The sequence below is a fragment of the Corylus avellana genome, chromosome 3 (assembly GCF_965113065.1).
Source record: "Corylus avellana chromosome 3, dhCorAvel1.hap1.2, whole genome shotgun sequence".
Classification (NCBI taxonomy): Eukaryota; Viridiplantae; Streptophyta; class Magnoliopsida; order Fagales; family Betulaceae; genus Corylus; species Corylus avellana.
The window spans coordinates 30045994-30068960 of NC_142492.1; the positions used below are offsets into that span (position 1 = coordinate 30045994).

At 37.0% G+C, this 22967-nt stretch overlaps 1 protein-coding gene across 2 annotated transcripts; it reads right to left on the minus strand.

Moving 5' to 3' along the window:
• FTSH12 (FTSH protease 12) lies at positions 1-22603 on the minus strand. Of its 2 annotated transcripts, XM_059587185.2 has the most exons (19): positions 22048-22603; positions 21427-21611; positions 20648-20874; positions 19565-19842; positions 18968-19045; positions 18494-18736; positions 18266-18406; positions 17995-18162; positions 13650-13762; positions 12237-12453; positions 8819-8890; positions 7830-7949; positions 7618-7734; positions 7346-7522; positions 2816-2935; positions 2607-2681; positions 1956-2063; positions 1549-1629; positions 1-569 (listed from the first exon to the last, which is right to left on the minus strand). In XM_059587185.2, the coding sequence occupies exons 1-19, from the start codon at positions 22459-22461 to the stop codon at positions 492-494; spliced, it is 3012 nt and encodes a 1003-aa protein (XP_059443168.2). In that variant the 5' UTR covers positions 22462-22603; the 3' UTR covers positions 1-491. The 2 variants fall into 2 exon arrangements, with proteins under 2 accessions (XP_059443168.2, XP_059443169.2); XM_059587186.2 differs by lacking the exons at positions 1-569; positions 1549-1629 and having other exon boundaries at positions 1996-2084.
• Positions 22604-22967: the final 364 nt, after the last annotated feature.

The window sequence follows — 22967 nt, forward strand, 5'->3', positions numbered from 1 at the left end:
TCATGAAACCGAAGGATATCAATTTCCTTTTATAAAAATTTCGAGCTAGTATACAAATGCATGCCGGAAGGCGGATTTGATGACCTTATGAAATAACTCTAGTATTTTTTGGAACACAAATAAATAAAGATGAAAAAAACAAAAAACAAAACTGGGAGCCTCATCTCAAACTACAAAACCATGCATGATCAGAGGTTTCTGCCAAAAGCAGAGTGCTATATTCAAGCCTCACCTTCAGACAGGCATCCCAAATTCAGAGAATTTGACTTCAATGCAGCAGTTGGCGTGCTCACTTCACTTGGTAGTTCACTGTCAAATCTAAGGTGGTTCTGTTAAATTCGACAAGATACTTCAGTGAGGCTGTGAACATCTCAGCTGGCTCCCGAAAAGGGAGCACGAAAGTCTTTGCTTTGCTCTTGATGATACACAGGAACTGAAAGACCTCACTTTTTACATGCAAGGAACAGTAAGTATGAGCATCTGGAGACATTTTAACATCTGTGGAGTGGTGCAGGAAATACGTCCAACGGTTGATATCGCAACTTATCTTTGTGCGGCAACGGTCCCTCCTAAAATAAGTATAGTACCAACAATTAAAAACTCAATTTGATGAAAATGAGATTCTAAATGTGTCTTTTGAAAAAATGAAGAAAGTTATGGCTGGGAACAAATACCAAGAACAAATTCATCCAAGACAATATTCAAGAAATCAGCTTGCATATTCAAACCTGACTAATCACTATGAATGCAAATACACTATATATCAATTATTTGTATTACTATATAAAACCATTTTTAAGAACAAATTCTACTATATTTATTTCTGGAAATATCCATTCAAATCAGAGAAAATCTGGAGTTACGAAATAAAACAGGGTAAACTTTCAGTTCAAGGGCTTGGTACTGGCTTTGACAACTCCAGATTCTAATTGTATACTTCATCAAGCACTAAGTTCTTCCTTATTTGATAGCCTAAATGCCCTAAAGAAGAACTTTATCATGCAAAAAATAATTAACCTTATCTTTAACAGTCATGTTGTTCTGAAAATGGGTGGGGGGGGAACTAGGCTTTAAGTGGGGACTTGGCACACGGTTTCCTCTGGTACAATATTGAAACCAACTTTCTGTATTATCAGATGTCTTAACACTATTAAAACTCAGATTAGTGCCTGCTTCAGCAATCATCACTTTAATGAGGAATTGGTACTAATTGAAAGTTTAGGAAAACAAACCCACTCCAATATGCAAATCAACCTTTAAAGTGTAAGATGGGTATCCATCTTCTGTAAAAATCTATAAAATCTCATCACCTAGCCAATCAATTTAAGGTATGCACAAAGCAATTTGAAGCTGCTAGAAGTAACCAAGATACAGTTTCTCAGAACCTCATTTTCTTTTTACTTTTAATAATGTCCAGGTAAACCTTGAATCTACCAGCATGGAGAAGGTATCTATCAATCCATTTGGAACTTTAATGGAAGTGGGAGCAATTTTTTTTTTTTTTTTTTCCTGGTTATTATGATTGTTGCAAAATAAATGGAAAAGTACCTCTTCCAAGTTGATCTGGAATGGCTTTACGAAATCCTCAAACATTACAGGCGATAGGCCCTTCATTTTCTCTTCAACTTCCTACAGAAAGAAATGACAAAAAAATGGTGATTTATATTAGGGAAAAAACTGCTTAATTAGTTGCAAGTAATAATCCCATGTTCATTAATGAAATTCAATTAGGAAAGAAGTTAAGTGAATAACAATTGCAAAAGGTAAGAATGTAGTTTCATGCCAACAGAGAGACCTAAGAGTTGAGGACACTTAAAACTAAGTTCATATAAAAAATATTAAGGAAACTTTAGCCACTCAATGTCTGCTTGATCATACTATCCAAAGCTGCAAATTTTGTTCTACAACAACAATACAGTCAGAGTGAAATGATTAAAGGGTGTTCATTAGTATACCAATCCAGTTATCCTTGACTTTTCCAGTAGTTCTTTTGTGATCATGTCCAGTATATGCCTGTTATCCCTCAGGCCATGCATAGCAAGTTCTTCTGCTTCTTCAATGTACTGCAGCCAACATCAAATCTACTGAATAAATTTTAAAAGGAAATATAAGTGTATTAGGATCACATAACAAACAAAGGCATGAATAAACCTTTCACATGCATTCCTTCAAAAAGTAGATTATTTATCATTTATTTTCTATTTCCAAAAGGAAGCTCGCAGATACCAATACAGAGGCTGGCCTTATCTTTATTTATTACTTTCCTAATGTCATCATGCAATTGGTTACCACAAAGTTTTTATGGTTCTATTTTTAAACGATTAATAAACTATGGAAAATCTTCAAAGATCTAGACGAAATAATCTTTTTTCTTTGAATAACTTCTGCACAAGGACTCCACACTTTACCATTCTTCTGCCATATGAACATGCATTATTGCATCAACACGTGAGAATCAAATGCATAACATTCCCCACAGTTTCATACTGTGGGAGATTTTGTTAGGCCATAGGGTGAATAACTTGTATCAATGGAGGCACTGCCACCGACCACTTCCCTAGTATGAAGCTTAAAACAATGATACAAAAGGAAGCAACCATAATTACCCTTGTCAACTCTCGAGTAAATAGCTCAGAAACTTCAAGTGTCATATTCGCCGGAATCACTTGAGGGTCATCCCACTGGCATTATGAAGAAAGAATGGGACAAAAATCAATAGCTAAAAAAATTAGTCAAAATTTACAATGAGATGGTATGCAGCTATAACCTCTTTCTTTCCATATTTGCATTTACTTTGGAGAAATGAAGAACATACCCTGTATCTTATCAACTCCCCATCTGAACTATCAGGTCGATCCATCAGTCCAACTCTTTTTGTTAAAGAAGTAAGGCCCAATCTGGCATTTTGAGGGCTGATTACCAACTCTCTCGCAATCTAATAAACAAGTGAGAGATGAGATTAGGAACTCTGAATCAAAATGTTCTTTATAAGTAAATCATTTTATTATAAAAAAGGATACTGCTCCAGTATAGAGGAAATATACCAGCACAAGTCCAAAAAAGACAAAAGTTAAAATCTTAAGTTTAAAAGATCAATAAATTCTACAACAGAAGTGGAATGCACACTGTCGAAAGAAGATATCCAATTATTACAAGGGAATAAAGATTTAATTGAGATCAAGGTAATTTCCCCCCTCAAAGTCCAACTATTCATTTCGCTCCTAATTATCCAAATAAGGTACGTGGAATAGACTTCCGAATTTACTACTCTCAAAATGACCATATTTGCTTTGCCAACGAAGCAAACAAATCAACAGCTACCCTTGGCATTACCCATCAAACTTCAAAAAAAAAAAAAAAAAAAAAAATGGTGACAATTCTCTCTTGCCACAGTACAAAGAAATAAAAGGTGATATACTGTTTTTCCACTCTCCTTATATATAAATAAAAATTCGCCAAAGATCGTCCACAGTCAAAATTCCCCCCACACAGTCACCATCCAACCAAACAATGAAACCTTCGACTTGAACCTTTGCTCTCCATATATTCTTTGACTTGAACCTTTGCTCTCCATATATTCTTCCATAGTATCCGCTTTCCTCCCAATGCTCCATAATAAGAATGTACATCAAATATTACCAAATTATGATAACCTTCAATACATCCTACCCTTCACTGGATGGAAAAACAGAGTACAAAAGATTGAAAAGAGTAGCAACAGATTCCAACTCCCAATCCTCCAGGTAAGATTCCAATTCCAAAAATCCTATTCAAAGCTCCTGATTTCTCTGTAACCAAAATGTTTATTGGTTACTACTCAATGAAACCCACACTTGAGACAAATTTATCTATCATAGCAAAGAAATGTTGAATGTCAGTAATGCTCATTGTACTTCGGTTAGATATTTGCAATAAGGATCACCTTCTGGCTGTAACAAGAGCACATGGCCTTTCTTTCTATTGTCTATAAACCACTTCATTTATAAAGAAGAAATTGCTCTAAGAAACTAGAAGGTAGATTTTGTATCGGTCATCAGGGTGACACCAACTTTGCAACATTTCTGCAGTAACCAGGCCTACTTTATGAGTCCAAGCAGTATAGATAGAGTTTGACTGATTAAAGAGTTTACATTGCACAAAGAATGCTGAGACAGTAAGAAAATTAATACGAAAAAGGATTGGTTTGCCTAAAAGATTGCATCTTCTGACACACTTGGTCCCAACACCAGTTGATGGTCAACATGTAACTCATGATACATTCAAAAACACAAACCTAGCCAAGCCACTGTCGGGACTTCACCAGGACCCAACCGGACCATCTCCAGGACCAAGTCCGGACGCCGCGCTTGGACCCAACCGGGACTCACAGGAGCTGGCCAAGTCACCGCCGGGACCCAGTCAAGACATTATCATAATTTAAAGTTTAATATAATTGAATGAAAATAAAAATAAAAATAGAAAATTGTGATTTTCCGTACGCGCCAAACACCGGAAAATATTTTCAAGGAAATCATTCATTAAAAACATTTTCTGACGGAAAACATTTTACGTTGAAACAAGCGGAGCCTTAAAGGAAGGATTCTATAAACAAAACCACTAGAAGTATAATCACTATTGCTTCTTTATTTGCAGATGGTAGGAAGGACCAAGGTAAGATCAAATGGTGGGAAGTTTCACGAATGTGAAAATATATCAAAAAGGATGCTTGTAAATACTGACATAGAAACATCTGTAGGCTTGTTTATAGTTCATATGCAATTCTAAAACTTCCATTAAGCTAGCTAGAAAACTGTCCATCCCTACAGTTCCTAAACCATCTGGTTCATCTTTCAGCTGCAATCTGGGATCAAAACACCAATAAAAGTCAAAAAAAAAAAAAAAAAAAAAAAAAAAAAAAAAAGGAGAAAGAAATAGATATTATACCTGATTGATAACAGGTACGATGGAATAGAAATAATTAAGGGATTGGGTGGAGACAATAGCTAATCATGATACATCAAAGCTTAACAAGGAGCCAATTCCAATCCACATAGGCTCCTATCCATTTTGATGAATAATAATTTATTGAAGAAGAAAAGCTCACATATACGAAAAGTTAACAAGAGAAGCAACCACCCTATTGGTGTTGAAAAACTAAAAAGTTGACAAAATCTACAAGATTGGAGGAGGAGAAATTAGGAACAAAAGTAACAGCCTACTCTAAAAGGGAGCTCAGGAAAGAAGCTTGTAATTGCAACACATTAGACTCACCGTCCTTGAAAATACGTCTATTTCTTTCTCTCCAAATGCTCCACATAAGTATGACTTTTCAAATGGCCTATGTGGATTGTCTCAACCCTTGCATCTTCCAACATAGAAGTAACTCAAGAATATTGCTAGGTATGGCCCAAGAGACTCCAAATAAAATGAGAACCACGTGCCATATCTTGCTAGTAAACTCACAGGATGAGAATGTGGTTTACAGTCGCCTCACTCTTCTTACAAAGACAACACCGGTTGACAAGGGTAACTCCTAAGGTGGTCAATTCAAAGAAATTTACCTAAAGCTGTCGTCCAAGTGAAGAAAGCAATATGAGGTGGAGCCTTCACCTTCCAAAACAGCGGTGGATCCAGGAATTCATTCATGCAGGGGCGTGAATAAAATAATAAAGGGTAATTGTATAATAAGTTTCTGAGTCAACCCTCCAAAATTTAAAAATCCTTAAGTTTTTTTTTTTTCGAAAATTTACTCCATGGGTCAATCGAAATGACAATAAAATCTCTATAGTCAAAATTCTTTAACAGTCGTTAGTCCCAACCAAAACGCACCGTTTCACCTCATTAAACTATTAATTTTTTATTAATTTAATTTTAAAATTTAAATCTAAAAATATTAAAAAAAAATTGGCGCTGCCACCCCCAACCCCTATGGCCCCTGGGGTGGCTTGCGGCCACCCCCAGGGGGTTTCCCATGCCACCCCATGGGTGGTTTAGGGTGGCCCGCAGGCCACCCCTCCACCGCGAGCCACCCCATGGGAAACCCCTTGGGGGTGGCCGCAAGCCACCCTATGGGGGGTTTGGGGTGGCCTGCAAGCCACCCCAAACCACCCATGGGGTGGCTCGGCCACCCCCATACCACCCCATAGGGGTTGGATGGTGGCCAGGGGTGGCGCTGCCACCCTTGGCTAGCCCTCCAATTTTTTTTAATTTTTAGATTTAAATTTTAAAATTAAATTAATAAAAAAATTAATATTTTAATGAGGTGAAACGGTGCGTTTTGGTTAGGACTAACGGCTATTAAAAAATTTTGACAATAGGGATTTTATTGTCATTTCAATTGACCCAGGGAGTAAATTTTCGTAAAAAAAAAAAAAAAAAAAAAAACTTAAGGATTTTTAAATTTTGGAGGGTTCAGGGATTTATTATACAATTATCCAATAATAAAATAAAATAATAATTTTTTTTTTTGTTGTTCTCTTTATATATTATATTTTTATTATAATATTGTAAATACAATTAAGGCAACAACACAATTAAGCATAATTCGTTAAAAAACACCACCCGTAAAGCCCAAATCCGTCCCTCCAAAAGAACAACAAAACAATAAACACGGTAAACACCCAATAACCAGAACCAACCAAACAACACTAATAACCAAAAATTTCCCCAAAACCAACAAAACCCCATAGGCCATGAATGACCCTTGAAGAAAACCCACATAACTTATCTTCTGATAGAAGCAAGAGAAGAAATGAAGAACCCGTTGACGGCGTTGACAGATTACAGAGAAAGAAACGATAAGGGGCTGAGTTAGGTTAGGTTTTTTTTTATAAAAAAAAAAATGGAGGGCTGGGCTTTTAAAAAAAAATTGGCTGGGCTAAATTTTCAAAAAAAAATTTGAAATTTTTCTTAAAAAAAACCTCAAGCAGGGGCGCCAGCCTCTGCATGGCTATACCTATATCTGCCCCTGTTCCAAAAGCTCTTCCAAGGAAAAGGGGAAGACTCTCCAGATTGTAATGTATTGTAATACCTCAACCATCTTCTGGTAGAACTAGCACTCCAAATTTATACTAGGGTATAAGAGTCACAATTTACTTCAACACATTCCCACTTGCAATATGTCCTCTTCTTTTAAAACATTTTAAGTTTCTCACAACCTTTCGCTCTACTTTTTAATTACCTCATAAGTCCCCAATACATCAAAATTAATTGCCTTATAGATATTCATTAAGTTTTTGCACAGAACATTTTGAGCAATGAAGTATATTGCTAAAGAAGCCATTATCCTAAAATCACCACATTGACATAGCTGGGGTACATCCCCAGGATCTATGCTCCTAAGTTATGCACAAGTAACTATGCTTACCTTTGTTATCTTCTCTAGATCATCTCTTCCTCCATCGGTTATGTCATCGCCAAACACAACACGTTCTGCACAACGCCCACCATGAGCTACCACCATTTGCATTTGCATGTAGCCAAAAGTTGTATAACCTTGGTCTACCATATCTTCTCGGGGATAGAACACAGTTATTGCGGTTTCCTGTTCATGTTAAAGGAACTTCATCATAAGGCAACTCCTCCAACATAATTTAATAGCATCTACTAGAAGTCCATTGCTATAGCCAGAAATTTCACCTTGCCACCAGGCAGGAGCTGAGAAAATGCATGCCAATCAAATTGAGGAAACAAATGAGCTAATAGTATGTGACCAGCTTCATGTACAGCCAACAGTCTCTTCTTCTCAAAAGGCACCTGTTACAAATAACACATACTATATGATCAAAATAATTGTTCATAAAAACTTTTTCTTTAACAAGCACCAACAGAAATCAATATAAGAGATATACACTTTGTTCGCATTTCTGCTGCTCTTCCTCAGTGAGAAGTACACCCATACCCTCAAGCAATTGTTTATCTAGCACCTCAACAATGTCTTGCTGGTAGATCTTGGAGTGTCCTTTCCTCACCTGCAACCAACAATGAATTTTGTGTAAGAAAAATGTAAGGGAACCTACCCTTCAACTCACAGTTGACAGTTATTGCTGAAATGAATGAAAAATGACTGAAGGATGCGCCAGAATTAGAGTTCAATCTAAAAGAGTAAACTAGTTAAAAAAATAATAAGCAAGACAGACATCAGTTTTAGACAGTCTTACATTAGATTCCAATCAGCAATGAACCCCTTCAAGATAATAAGATGTTCACCAAGTGTACTCTAAAGGGGTATTTTTGGCTTTCACTTTTTGAGGGTACAAAAATACACATCCATTATAACTAACTGGATATTCTCCAGTTCATTTGAACTGGAGAGGATCCTAATTCTAAGTACACAAGGAGTATACAAAGGAACACCAAAAAAAAAACAGAAGAAAACAAGTGAAACCCTACAACCGCACAAGCCCAAAAGAAAGAAACTACAACAGCACCCACAAGCAAGAACCCGCAAAACCCAAGGGTTGCATCACACCACAGAAAGAACCCTCTTCCTTTTACTCCGGCTAGAGCATTTGCCTCTCCCATCAAAATTAATAGAGCATTCCAAGTTTTTGAGCTCCCTCCTTCCTTTCAGAATAGAGCATCCAAGCTTAATATAAATAATACAGTGGTGTATGAGGAACCCTAATTTTGTCTGGGTCCTCTATTTATCTCTTTTCCATTCTTTTCTATATTCTTCAACTTGGATACTTTCATCTTTTACTTGTAATTGCATATGTATAAGGAGGAAGAAATTCTTCTCTATGAATAACACAGTCACAAAAACATGAAGCCACTTCCCTTGTAATAAAGGTACAAGGGATTAACTATCTCAATAAATAATATGAAAGTTTTAACTTACCGACATTATTGCTGCTTCATTAACAAGATTACGGATATCTGCCCCAGAAAACCCAACAGTACGGAAGACAAGCTGTAGAGTGGAAGGGAAAAGAGATTACAGGAAGCCAAAAACTAAATTATACCTTCAGCTGTACAATGAGAACTACAAAAATAAGCACGAAATTGAAGGACTAAACAAGAAGTGTATATTTCAGACGTCTAGGAACACTATAAAGCAGAATGAGACTACTATCTACCAAAAGAGAATGAAATTAACGTGAAAAACATTAAAAATAAAAATTTTAAAAAATAAAATAAAGCACTATCTAAGATGGTATTCCTGGGGAATAATTAGCATGGCCATTATTGGCCAATACTCCAATATTGAAATGTTTAAAAGACCAACAATGACGAGAGCAACCCAACCACTAAAAATGCTCAAGACAGCGACATTATTGAATGAACAAGATTCACAAGAAACTGCATCCTCAAGCTGATAAAGCTGCACTTTCAGATCTTGATATATGTTACCGTTTAGAAGAAAGTACAGTTTTTCAAAATGACAACAAAACATTGACAATTTCTCATATACTCTATACGTGGACATCAATGCAGCCATCATGTTGAGCTCCATCAAAGATTAAAAGTAGATATCAGGTAAAAATTTCTATAAATGTTTTAGCACTTGTGAGATAGACCTACTTCCTATATATATATATATATATATATATATATATATATATATATATAATTCATTTAAAGAGTAGAAAATAAGAAGGAAATAGAGAGGAAGAAAGAAAATTTTATGTGGTGGTAACTTTTCCATATGATTACAAAGGTTTAAATACAAAAGACCTAAACACTATTATGGAAAGAAATAAGGAAATATTACAATCACAATAATAATAGGAATAAATCCTAGTATTACGGAGAGTGGAACACTTCGTCTCTCTCATCCTGGTATTACGGAGAGTGGAACACCTATTTATTTTTCTGTTTCCAGGTCTCAGCTGGAGTATTCTCAAAGAGTGAAGAAGAAGATAGGTAAGCAGCTGAATAAGAATAAGAAGTTGTTGGCCAAGACTATGGAGGACACTCCGGTGGTGAGGGTGGAGGGTTATTCCAAAGGGGTGCTCGACGCGATGGACCTCGCTCCCAACTTGGGATTGACTTTTGGGGGTGACGAGAAAAGACTTTCTAATCTTTTCTCAGTCATTGTAGAAGATCGGTTCCATGAAGAGGAGGTTTCTGTCTCAAATACTAAGGGGAAGAGAGAACTCAAAAATTTGGATTGCTCCATCAATTTCGAGGCTAGAGGTTGTGGCACTTGTAGGGTCAAAGGCAGGGTGGTTTAGGCTTGCCTTGTGAGCTTAGGGCAGTTTTGGGTGTTGGGCATCAAGGTTTCTTGAGGCTTCTTTTGGGTGTTAGGGTCCTTTTATGGGTTTTCTTTTTGTGGGATAACGCGGGTTTTCCTATGTATACTTTCTGTGTACTTAAAGGCGCATTGCGCTTTTTTTGATATATGCATTACTTAACAAAACAAAGAATTTTTAGCAGCCAAAATCAAAAGCATAACATCACAAAATGTTGGTATAGGTCACAGTGGGCCAACAATACAAAGTTACAATCTCTACAGCTCCTCACAAGATCAAAACAGTGAATGCGTTCACACTAGAGTTGGCATGTACTTAGAAAGGCCAAACTTCACTTATCACCCTTGATCTTACATCGCTTTTGCAATCACACCCCTAAAGTTTAAAAATTCTATGTTGAGAAGCCAAGTTTAAAAACTTTGGAATGTCAACCCAACCGTTAGGGTTTGAGGTTAAATCAAATGTTAAAAGGGTGAAATGTCCCCCAAATCCCTTGTAAAACAAAATAAAAATACAAAATTACCCTTAAATTAAAAGTTTAAAAAAATTAAAAAGCTAAAAACAAAAACAAAAACAAAAACCCACGGCCTAGGCCAAGCCGTGGGTCGTAGCTGTGAGAAATCTCCTCAGATAGATTTCCTCCAAACATCCCAGTCATTCCACATTGAGAAAGCATTAGGATTCGATTCCTAAACTGAATCCCCCAACCATTCCCCATAACCCGCAGAAGGCATGTTGCAATCAGCCTTCACGAGTGCAAGTTCATCCGCCAATGCCACTGCATTTCTTGACATGGAATTAGAAGCCATGGAAAGCCCATTCCCCATATATCCTCCATTATTCTCTATTACAGACGACGAAGAACCCTTGTTCATCAAACCCTGAAGCAAAGCCAGATGGTCCTGAAGATGACTGTTGTAAAACTGAGGATAAGAAGTTGCATATTGCTGGTGTAAATGGAGCTATGTTTGCATGTAACCTAGTGAAAAGAAGGGTCTTGCATGTACTAATGAGCTACCTTTGGTGACCCACGGCTGGCCTCCGGCCAGGCCTAAGCCCAAAAAAAAAAAACCAAAGGTATTTAGGAATTTTCACATCCTCTGTAAGGATGTAATAGAAAATCGTAACAGAGATGTGACATTGCAAAATTTTTAAGTTTAGATGCCCGACATTGAGAGTTCTTAAAATTTAAGGGTGTAATTGCAAGTGATGTAAGATCAAGGGGAGTAAGTGAAGTTTGCCCTACTTAGAAATCTTTTCCTTTGTGCTAAAAAAGGCAAACTTGGTGTTTTATGGGGAATTCAACAATTGCTTGTATGGTTTAGGAGACTTGTCCTTAAGAAGAGATAGCACAAGATAAGAGAGCAAGGTGGGAGAAAGAACATGGGAGTGACATTTGTAAGAATCAATTGGGTCTTTGCCTGTAGCTTTGTGGGGCAAAGAAACTAGCTTATATCCTTATGAAAGTTATGGACTTCAGCATGATCACAGGTAAGGAAATAATGTTTTCCATTCTTAATAGAAAAAGTTTTTTTTCCCTCTTTCTGAAGCTCTTAATATTGATTTTTTTGAAAACCATTGTGCATGCCAAAAATAGCATGGAGTCCTTATGTACTGGGAAATTGAGGCCAAATACTTAAATCATAAACTAATTCCCACGCCCATATAGTAGGTAACTGCACGTCCTTAAACAAGCTGTAATCTATACACATTGTGAAAGTGAGCATGTCACTTTTGATGTGAAAGCAGAGTCCACTTCACTGCACCAGGGAGCAGACAACTGCAGATTCTGCAAATGCCTCCACTATCCAATGTAATCATAGCCCCCAGCCCTCTCTTTTCAAATCCAGCTTATTCAAAATTAAGCAGAAAAAAAAATTATAAAATTATAAAAAAAATAAAAAAAACTGCAGCAGCTTCTAAAGTTCTAAATTTATCGAGACAATAGGAGAACATTACAAAGATGACTAGTGCGTGTGTATGTGGAGAGAGAGAGAGAGAGATACTGATTAACTTTACTTGTTATATCTATTACCCTTTAGACAATAAACACCAACCACTTACTTTTTCAAAGTCTACATCTTCTGCAAGTTGCTTTCCTGCACTATGCACGCCGAAAATTTGCACTCGTTGCTTTGCATCAGGCAGACCAATGTACAAACGACGGTCAATACGTCCAGCACGAACAAACTCAAGGTCCAATTCATCTGGCCTATTGGTAGCACAGATGAATATCACAGCTTGTCTGAGTGAGAACCGATCAACACCAGTTTTTTCCTTCCTATACATAATAAATTACTGAACATGAAAATTAATATTACAAGAAAAATAAACCCAAAAAAAGATAGCTTGAATTAGAATGCAAAGTCAACAGAACAAGAAATTATAACACACTTTTTCTAACAATAATTTCCCTATAGAATTCCCTGGGAACTTCTACACTAGAATCATGACCAAATCACTCTTTCCCATGGAGCCATCAACTAAAGAACAAACATTTTTCACTAAATTTTGGGAGAAGTAAATGCATATTAACGTAGGGTACCTTTGTGATTCACTAGGGTTCAAATAAGATAATTCTTGTAAAACCAGAGGCAACTTGTGAGAGAACATATAACGGTTACAGCAACTAAACAAGAAACTACTGGATCTAGCATCCTTAAGGCTTAGTATTTGTTATTTCAACATAAAGTAGCTAATAAATCTTTTAAATATTCTACAGCTAATGACATTTAATCAGTGCACGAATTCGTCTTCATAAACCAGAATCTTTACCAACCATAACAGACAGATAACTATTTGTCATGGATTGTCAAGGTCACCTGATATGCAAGGATTATTCAACCTACAGTATTGATTTCTTTGCAAAAGAAGAATTTCACATTCTTCAAAACAAGAAGCTACATCCAAAAGCAAAACCACCACCAAGAAAAATGAAATGCCCTGATATGGTATCTCCTCTCTTGGTGAAGAAACTTTGATTTCTCATTAGCTGACTGATCACTGAAACTCTCATCCGCAGGATGTAGAGAAGCAAACTTCAGGGCGCTTCTAATGATAGTGGAGTTAACTTCAATCATTACTGAGGTAAAACCCATTCTGGAAGCCTCCTTTATAGGTGTTCAATATGGGCTAGAACCCAGGTTGTATTAGCATACTATACCAGCTGCATCAGAAAAAAAAGCATAACCCACCCCTAGGCAGTCCTTCCAAAAAACCATCTGACGAGTTTCCAAGAAAATGCCCATCATATTATAAGTTTTTTTTTTTTTTTTGAAAGGTAATCAACAAATATTACAAAAAGCGTAATGCGCCCACAGAAAGTATACAAAAAGAACAGCAACAAAGCTAAACACAGCAAATACAAAAGGAACACCTTCATATAATAAGTTCCTGAATAGCCTTTTTTTTTTTTTTTTTTTTTTTTAAAGTATTGTGTAGAAAAAGACACAAGATGGGTTAAACTAATACACTTACTCCCCATCAAGCTGTGCAAGCAGCGCCTCAAATGTTGCCCTTCTTCGAGGATCTTTTCTTGCATGCCTTCCAGCAATAGCATCAATTTCATCCACAAATACAAATGAAGGAGCCTGCACAAAGGATATTTAATCATTATGATCTATATTTACCAAGAGTTAATAGTTAAACTTGAATTAGTCATTAACTCATCAAGATGTATCATAACTGATATGGCTAAAATACGGATACGATACCCCTGTTGTGGTAACTATCACTCCAACATAATAGAGATGCAATTTCCCATGAACAAAATGTTGTAGTTTGCATGAACGGTCATAGACAGAAAAAGGTTGAGGCACATTACTGTTGTTGTTGTCGTTGTTGTCGTCGTTGTTACATAGCCTACCTCACACAACTTATTACATAGGTTTAGAGAAATATAACAATGACCAAAATACAAAAAACCCTAACAACTCTCACAAACCCTAATAATTCTTCTAACACTACCTAAAACATAATATTTTTTAATAAAACTTCTTATTACTTATCAAAAAAAAAAAAATTCTTCTAACACTCCCCCTCAAGCTAGAGCATATATATCATCTAAGTCCAACTTAGAAGAAACAAGCAAACGAAAAACACCTAGACAAAAATAACAATCCCCCTCAAGCTAAAACAACTTGGAGCACACAATACAAAGACTTAATAAAAATAAAAATAATAAGAAAATTCGTTAAACACTTCAAAGTTGAAAACTCTCTAGAAAACTACAACATGCGGTCGGGTCTCCGATAGAATCCTGCCGAAAAGCACAAAAGACCAGTCAAAACCCACCGCAAAAAACCAAGGCCAATCGAATCTCACCGCAAACACCAAGAGTCAGTCAGATCTCTCTGCAAAACACCAAGGCCGGTAGGATCTCGCTAAAAACCACCAAGGATTGGCAAAACCCATTGCAAAACACCAAGGCGAATTGGATCTCACCATAAAACAACAAGGCCGGTATAATCTCGCCAGAAAACACCAATAATTAGTTGGAAATCACCATAAAACATCAAGGCCAGTCGGATCTCGACACAAAACACTAAGGCCGGTCAAATCTTGACTACCAACACCGATCACGTTTCCCATGATCAACCAACAATGACGACAACTTGAACCAAAACTTGTAAAAACTACCCTAGTAACTCCCTCTGAGCAACAAACCCAATGGGAGCTCCATGTAGCCCCAAACCAACAAGGACCAAGCTCAAACACCACGAACTGGCCTAGAAACAAAGTGAACCGGACGCGAAACTCATTGATCCAGGAAAAAAAAAAAAAAACACTGAACTGGGTTGAACGCACCAAAAAAGGTCTGAACCTGATGGAACCGAGATAGAATTACCTCAAAACCATTGAACCGAGTCTGTATGTGGGCTGAACCAGTATGTGCTCCTCTGGAACATGCTTGAACCGGCTACAAAAGAGGATGAACCGGACTTAAACATTATGAAATTGGACTGAACCAGTTTGAAAGAGTCCTTAACCAGTATGAATCAGGATGAGAAGGACTAAACCCGATCTTGAACTAGGTTGAGCCAGGTGAGTTTGATCCGCGTTGGAGCATATTACGCATGGGAAGGACAGCTAGTGCGTGATGACGCGTGCCACACACGCAGAACACTGGGAGGTGCGTGGAAGGTAGTATGGTGGTGATTTCGGTGGATCTGGAACAATTGTCATGAGATCTATCAAACGGCACTACAACCAAGGCAATTGGCCAAGCTTGGCAGCGCATGGTTGCACAGACAAAAAATTTGGGCGGCGTGTGGAGGTGCGTGCACAAACCGATGGCGGTGCAACTTCCACAGATTAACTAATTTGTACCTTGCAAGCTTGATTCTAGGATTTACTACGGTAAAGCCGGGGAAGGAACTGGCAATGCAAGCAAAGACACTTGAACAACAAGTTTGTTGAAGCTCATCAAACACGTTTGTTAAAGGCCACAGAAAAGTGGCTTTAATACTATGTTAAACCACCACTTGTCCTAAAAGCTTAATATGATAAAAAGAGGTAAATTTAATTATTTAATCAATACTTTAACACTCTCCCTCATGTGTGGATTTAAACTCCCTTCTAATAGGTGAGGTCCAACTAGGGGTGTAAACGAGCCGAACTTGAGGGAGCTTTCCTTCTTTGGGCTCGGCTTGTTTAAATTTTACTCGAGCTCGAGCTCGAGCCGAGCTTAATGACGAGCCAAAAAATCGAGCTCGAGCTTATAATAAATCGAGCCAAACCGAGCCAGTTCACAAGTTGGCTCTTATATTTAATTTATTAATTTATTTTTTTACTATAAATTTAAACTTCAAGTACTCTTAAACGGCTCAAGAAGCCAGCTCGCATATAAGCATTTGCTTAGTCTAGCTAGCGAAGTATGGAGCTCGAGTCAATAAAACAAGGCACTTGGTTTCGAAGAGAAAGGATATGCATCATTTTATAATAAAATGATGCTATTAGAAGAAAAAAAATCATTAATTTTTAATATTAATATAAGGAATTATGTGAATAACTACCAATTCGAGCCTTATACGAGCTGCTCACGAGCTTAGCCGAGTTGAACCGAGCTAGCTTCATTTAATATTTGAGCCAGGATTTGTGTTCACGAAACGCTTCATTTAATATTCGAGTTGAGCACGAGCCGTGCTTATGCAAGCCGAGCCCGAGCTTGCTCGCGAGACGCTTCGCTCACTTAACAGCCCTAGGTCCAACACGTGAAATATTTAATTTAAATAGGGGGTGAATTGAAGAAATCAAGGTTTGAACTCAGAACCTCTGGCTCTGATACCATGTTAAATATATTGAAGAATAAAATATAAAAGAGGGAAGAGAGAAAGCGAATGGAAGCACCTATTGGCTACACCTTGTATATTAAGTATGTTATTTTAGTATTACATAGGCCTCTATTTATAGAGAGCATTGGCTTTAGTACCATATTAAATATATATTTAAGAATAATATATAAAAGAGAGAAACGAGAGATAAGATAGAGAGGGAGCGGAAGCACGTATGGGCTACATCTTGTGTATTGAGTATGTTATTGAAGTATTTTTGATAGGTAATAGAAGTGTTTTATATAAAAAGCGTAAGACGCCCCGAAGTACACCAGAAGTATACACAAAGACACCAAGCAAAAGCAAAAACAAGAAACACAAACGACCCAAAACCCACAATGCAGCCCGAAGCAGACAAAACTTTAAACCGAGCAACCCAAACACCCAAAGAACTCACCAAGACCCACAATACAAACCCACAACCCCACCAAAAAAGACCTACACCCTCTTGCCTTTACCGCAATTGGAACCCTCATAATTGATAGAACTCTCCAAGTTCTTCAATTCCCTCCTTCCTTTTGATTTAGAAGCACAGACCGACTTCGATGATTCTCCCACCTCCGAGAGAGGTGAGACCACCCTTGGCCTAAATGGGGGAGGGGGACCACCCTTCTTCCATCCACACTGCCCTTTTGGACAACCTTTGGGGGCGACTTGCACAAGATATAGCAAGGGAAAAATCACCCAAGGAGAAAGGATAATCATCTTCCTCCACCTCCTCCCCATTCATCCCAACGTCCCCATTATCCTCTTCGACCAGCGCTGACGACAAACCAGCACTATCGGGCTGATAATCCCTCCCTTCCCCATTACTACCGAGGAAGGCTGAGCCTTAGCATAAGGCTGGAGAAACCCCCTCTGGAGACTAATATCAAAAGAACTAGTAAGTGTAGCGCTGGATGCCATCACTGCCTCAGCAATTAGGTTGTTGTCCATTTTCACAAACTTACTATCCCTCCGCTTCAGGTTGTAGATCTTCAAAGATAAAGGAACTAACAATGTCAAGGAGGCCAACACAGTCGGTACATTAGGATCATCAACATGACATGGACTCATAATCTCTGGCAAGCCAGCATTGGACCCAAGACCTACCAACAAGAGCTATCAGACCAAACATACACTAAAACTCATTCAAAACATGAAGACACCACGCGTTGCAAATCGGACGCATAAAAGGAATCTGATTATTTTTCCTTTTCTTTTTCTTTTTAAAGCAAAGAATAATTGTATTAGAAAAGAAATGACTCAAGTAGGCAGGACACATACAAGAGGTCCTAAAAAATTACACCCTAAAGTTTAATAAATCAAGAAAATCGATCACTTTTCATTATTAAGTAAGCAAAAGAGCTTGGAGCATTAGGACTTAAGATGTGAAAAAAAATCCCAATTTCTTGAGGATCATATTTTAGATGAAAATCTTATTTTGCTCATGTTAATAAATGAATTACATGTTATTTCTTTTGAAAATTAATAAAGAGAAGAATTCTTACATTTCTCCTTGCAATAGAAAACATCTCATTGATCCTTGCTGCGCCACTCTTTTCACTATCTGTAAACTCTGCACCAGAAGCAAAAACAAAGGGCAACCCACTTTCCTTTGCAAGTGTCCTTGCAAAGAGTGTTTTTCCTGTTCCAGGAGGTCCAGAAAGAAGCACACCCTGTTGTGCACAACACCATCAAATAATGTCTTAATACTTCTCTATATTAAAAGACAGGTCCAATAGAGATGCGTGCATCTTTCATTATACTTTAAAAAGTTACCCGGACAAATTTCACGCCCTTTTCATAATACTTCATGGGGTTTCCCATATAAATCATCAACTCATCGAGAAGATCCCACACATCACCCCCTAATACTACTTCCTTATACATTGATTTCGTTTCACCGACATCTCCAACTGGCTGGATGAGTACAAATGTATTAGAATTTGCGAATTTTTATATGAGAAGATAAGGAGGGAAACAACAATTTCAGGGTTAAAGATTTACCAGGATGAAATTTTCTGCATATGCCATATCAAAGAGTTGATTATACTTTTTGTAAAGAAAACGCTTAGAAGTGATGTGCAGAAGCATCACAGACTCCCTTATAAGCCACAGTATCAAAATTCCAGGCACTAAGGCCATCACAACTTTCATAAAGTAATGGATCTGACGCTTTTGGAGGAGATCAACTTCAACTCCAGAACTGGAGATAATCTCAAACAAATGAGGGTCTAGAGGAATATCAACCTATCAAGTGTAACAATATGCAATTAGAAGCCAAGGAATAATTCGTTCCGGATCAGGTAGTAACAACAATTAGATTGTAGACAACATAAAAAAGGAAAAAAAAAATATATATATATATATATAAAATTCTTGTGTACTAAGTTTGCGCCCCTCTGCGCTTTTTGATATATACAACATTACTTATCGAAAAAAATGAAATAAAAAATAATAATAATTAGATGGTAGACTTACAACATATTCTAATGGGAAACCTTCTTTCATTGTTACATACAATCTCTTCAAGTCTTCTGTAAAGACTACAGCAGCAACCTGCCCAAAAAGAATTCACAGCATCAGAAACGACCTACCTCCTAATCCTTTTGGATGCATAATGAATATGAAACGTTTCGACTGCACATAAGAATGAAGTAGGGAAGTTTTCTAATAAAGCATTTGAAAAAAAAAATGACTCTATTTTACACCATTAGCATCCGATGTGAAAAGGTTTCTCTAAAAAACTGTAAATCTATGGTTCAATTCCATTGCAGTTAGTATTTCATCAAATGAGTTTGGATTAATCATATATATTAGTATTTTCTCTGACTACTAATTTTACTCTAAAGGTTGCATTTCAGGGGGAAGGAGGACAGATTCACACATATGTACACATGTGGATGCACTATGTGCACTTAGCTGATTAGATACTAGAGAAATCCAAATGTTACATAAAATCTAACCAAAAACCAATTGAGGGATCGAAAGAATTGTATTTCGTGCAATACCAGCAATAACACACCAATCAACCCAAAAACTGAGAAAGAACAAAGCAAAGGTGACTAACACTTTTACCTCAGAGCAATCAAGTTTGTGAAGAAAATACGTGTAAGGAAGTTTAGGACGATAGCGCCACCATCTCTTGGATATCCAGAGTGCTCTACTTCCTTGTGACTCTGTTACTTTTTCCACCACATCCTTGCGAAGACTCTTTTCAACCTCTTTCATGTCAAACTCAACTACATACTTGGCATTTATGGAATCTAATTGCCCATCTGACTTTTCGCTTCTAAGGATCTCCTTCCAAGTATGAAGCCTTTCACGCCATGTTTCTCTACTTTCTTGAGCTTTGCCTGCCAAGCACGCATGATATAAATTGGCTGCTAGGAATCAAACAGTACTCATACAGGGAACAGTCCTAGGAAAACTCCCAATCAGCTTCACATGATTTTACAATATGACATCCTTCATTAGCTTAGCATTATGTTTATCATGAGGGCAGACTACGAATAACATATAGAAATGCTGATAGATCTCCAATTTCATGAACAAGTTTTTAAAGAATCATAGTCGCTTTTTTGTAAAGGGGTTTGAAAATGAAAAGCTAGACTAAGAGGCCAAGCTAAACAACTAAAAACAAAATGAAAAAGATATAACTGGGTTGAATAATTGCCAACACAAAGATCTCCAAATCATTTTCACTAATGGAAACCAAGCCTTATTTTTCCCCTTTATATATTTCCTGTGCAGTCAATTCAGATCACCAAGTTCAGTTGTAATATATTTATCTCTAGTACTAATTGATGAAAAATTCTAAGGCCCTCTATCTACTTTGCAAATCATAATGCCAAAAAATGTGGACTTTATCCTCTTCCAGCATAAAATTATTATTCATATGATCTTTCCCAAGACATCTAAAAATTCATGTGTTACAGATTTGTTATGAAATCCTCAAAGATTCTTCTTAACAAAAATATTTGCAATTACAACAAACTAAAAAAAAAAAATGAATGCAATAACAAAAAAAGTACGAGCAGAAAAAGAAAAAAGATTTTAAAGAGAAAGAGAGAGAGAGAGAGAGAAGAACATATAATGCAACCTTATCCCAAAGTATACATCATGTTTATGCACACACATTCACTCTGATGCATAACTAACCCGAAATGCCCAAGTCTTCCTTCAGTTCCTTCTTTTCTTCTGCATTCAATTTGACATCACTCTCAATAATTTGTTTCACATTGTCCAGAGGAGGCTCTCGATCGTCATCCCATGCATTCTCTCCAACATAAGAACTATCATGAATAAGTGTTCCATCAGGTCCTTCAATAAACTTCTTCATTTTCAGGCCTTTGGGCATTGTCTTCCTCCATATACTCTTCTTAAACCTGCAAAATTATAAGGACAATCAGAGGCTCTGAAATTAAACAAGTACAACAAAGCGGCAGACATCCTAAACTTCTTTGTTCTTATTCCTATTCATCACATACTTCTATTTCTTCTTGGAGAAAAGTCCAACTCTTTTTAAATGTTTGCAGTTGTTAATTTCAAATATGAGGGGAAACAAGAAGAAAAAGAAGGAAAGAAAGCTATTTGATGGATTAGCTTTGTCCTCTTTTGTTGGATAAAGTTACCCAGTGTAATCAGGTGTATTTAAGCTTTCCTGGGATCAGCAGTATTTGATTAGAAGCTCTATCATCATCTAGCCAGTGTCTCAGTCAAGTCATAAATCCTATATTTGATTGAGACCATTATGATATGAACATTATTGAGGAAATGAAAACTTGAACGGTAATTCAATCAGATGACTTAGTGGATCCTTTTCTTCTTCTCTACTCGCAAAATAAAAATAAAATTAACTAACAACTGACATCATGATATATCATAAGAATATAAAGTGATTGATTACATCTGTAGTTAAAAGTAAGAAATCTACTTACTTTCTAACATTAGTAGGAGATGGCTCAGGAATCAATGCCTCCATATAAGCCTCCGTTAGCTCCTTTTTTTGGCGATTTAGGTAAGGAGCTCGAACAGCTATATATATTCTTTGGCAGGAAATTACCGCAGCAAATATATAGAGAATCAAGGCACCAATTCGTTGGGGCTCCCATGTTTTGACATCCTTGAGGAAAACAAAGGAGAATAACTATATCATTATCTAGCCCCTTGCATCAAACTATGCATTGATTGTCAAAGAAGATGAAAAAAAATAATTAAAGAAAAAGAAAAAAAATGATAGCTGAAATGTGTGTTTTAAAGATATCACTAAATTTCTTTGAAAATGGCCAATTTTTCATGCTATGTGAGGTGGTCGTTGCAAATGATTAATAATTACAAGTAACGCTTAAGATTTTTCCATTTCCGCCAAGCTCATATCTCTTGTCCTTGTCTCTACCAGCTAACATTTGAATGTTTCCCGGTGCCCCCCTCTCCCTTCTTCAACAGTTCAGAAGAAAAATACTCAAACTTGTCCCATTTTCTATCCTTTTTACTTCCATTTCTTAAGCTAGCAAACTAAGATTAAAACAAAACAGTCTCAAAGTGAATTCACAAATTACCTTCCAACGTTCCCAACGATTCCAACTCACAAACTCGGGCACCAACTCAGTCTTAAACCTTTCCAACTCAGCCCCACCCTTCCTCACCCCTTCGCTAACTTGCCCCACAAAATCGCCCACCTTCACATTGGCATCATCCAAATCAAACCCAATTTCCTTCTTCACCGACTCGCCGAGTTTCGACCAGAAGCGCTCGGAGCCGCGGCGGACAGAGCGACTCAGACTCAGCCATGAAAACCCATCAGACCCATTTGGGTTTGCGGAAGCTAGAACCCGGAAAATGGGTCTCTGGCGGGAAATTTTGAGCCTGTGTTTTGTGGGAAGCTTGAAAAGAATGGGACTCTGGGAGGTCTGTGTGAGTGGTGCTGAACAGAAGAGTAGTGGGTTTGGTTTGTATGTAATTGTGAGCTCCATTTTTTGATGTAGAATTGATAGATTCAGAGTGCAAAACTCATTTCTGCTTTTTGAGCTCCATTTCCGCCAACGTCATATCTGCTGTGTCCTTGAACTTTGAAGTAGTATTTGGACTGTCTTATCTGGGGTTTTGCCGTTCAGGTTTTTTTCTTTTCTTTTCCTATGCCGGGGTTTTGCGATTTTATTCGTAGGCCAAATAATTAATTAACATTTCTAAATAGATAGTTTAATTGACCGGAGAAAATTGGCCGAAAATCACGCTTCATGGAACAAAAGTCACTAGTTCGAATTCACATTCTCTTCTTATGCGGACATGTAAAAAAAAATTACTATATTCCTAAACTAACAATTGTGTCTTCTCAAATTATCATCCTAAAAAAAAAAAAAAAAAAAATGTCAATGTCTCCCAACACAAAAATGTCATTCATAATATTTAAAAAAAATTTAAAATTATTAAAAAAAAAAAAAAACTTAAAATTTTTAAAATAAAAATAAAAAAAAGAGTC

Bases quoted from the DNA above. Each gene is read 5' to 3' on its own strand.
- FTSH12 (XM_059587185.2), bottom strand. From the start codon at position 22,461: ATGGAGCTCACAATTACATACAAACCAAACCCACTACTCTTCTGTTCA. The intron at 21,612-22,047 runs GTAATTTGTGAA...GTTTTCCTCAAG, and splicing joins ATCGTTGGGAACGTTGGAAG to GATGTCAAAACATGGGAGCC. The intron at 18,163-18,265 runs GTAACTTTTTAA...TGTGCACAACAG, and splicing joins AGGGCGTGAAATTTGTCCGG to GGTGTGCTTCTTTCTGGACC.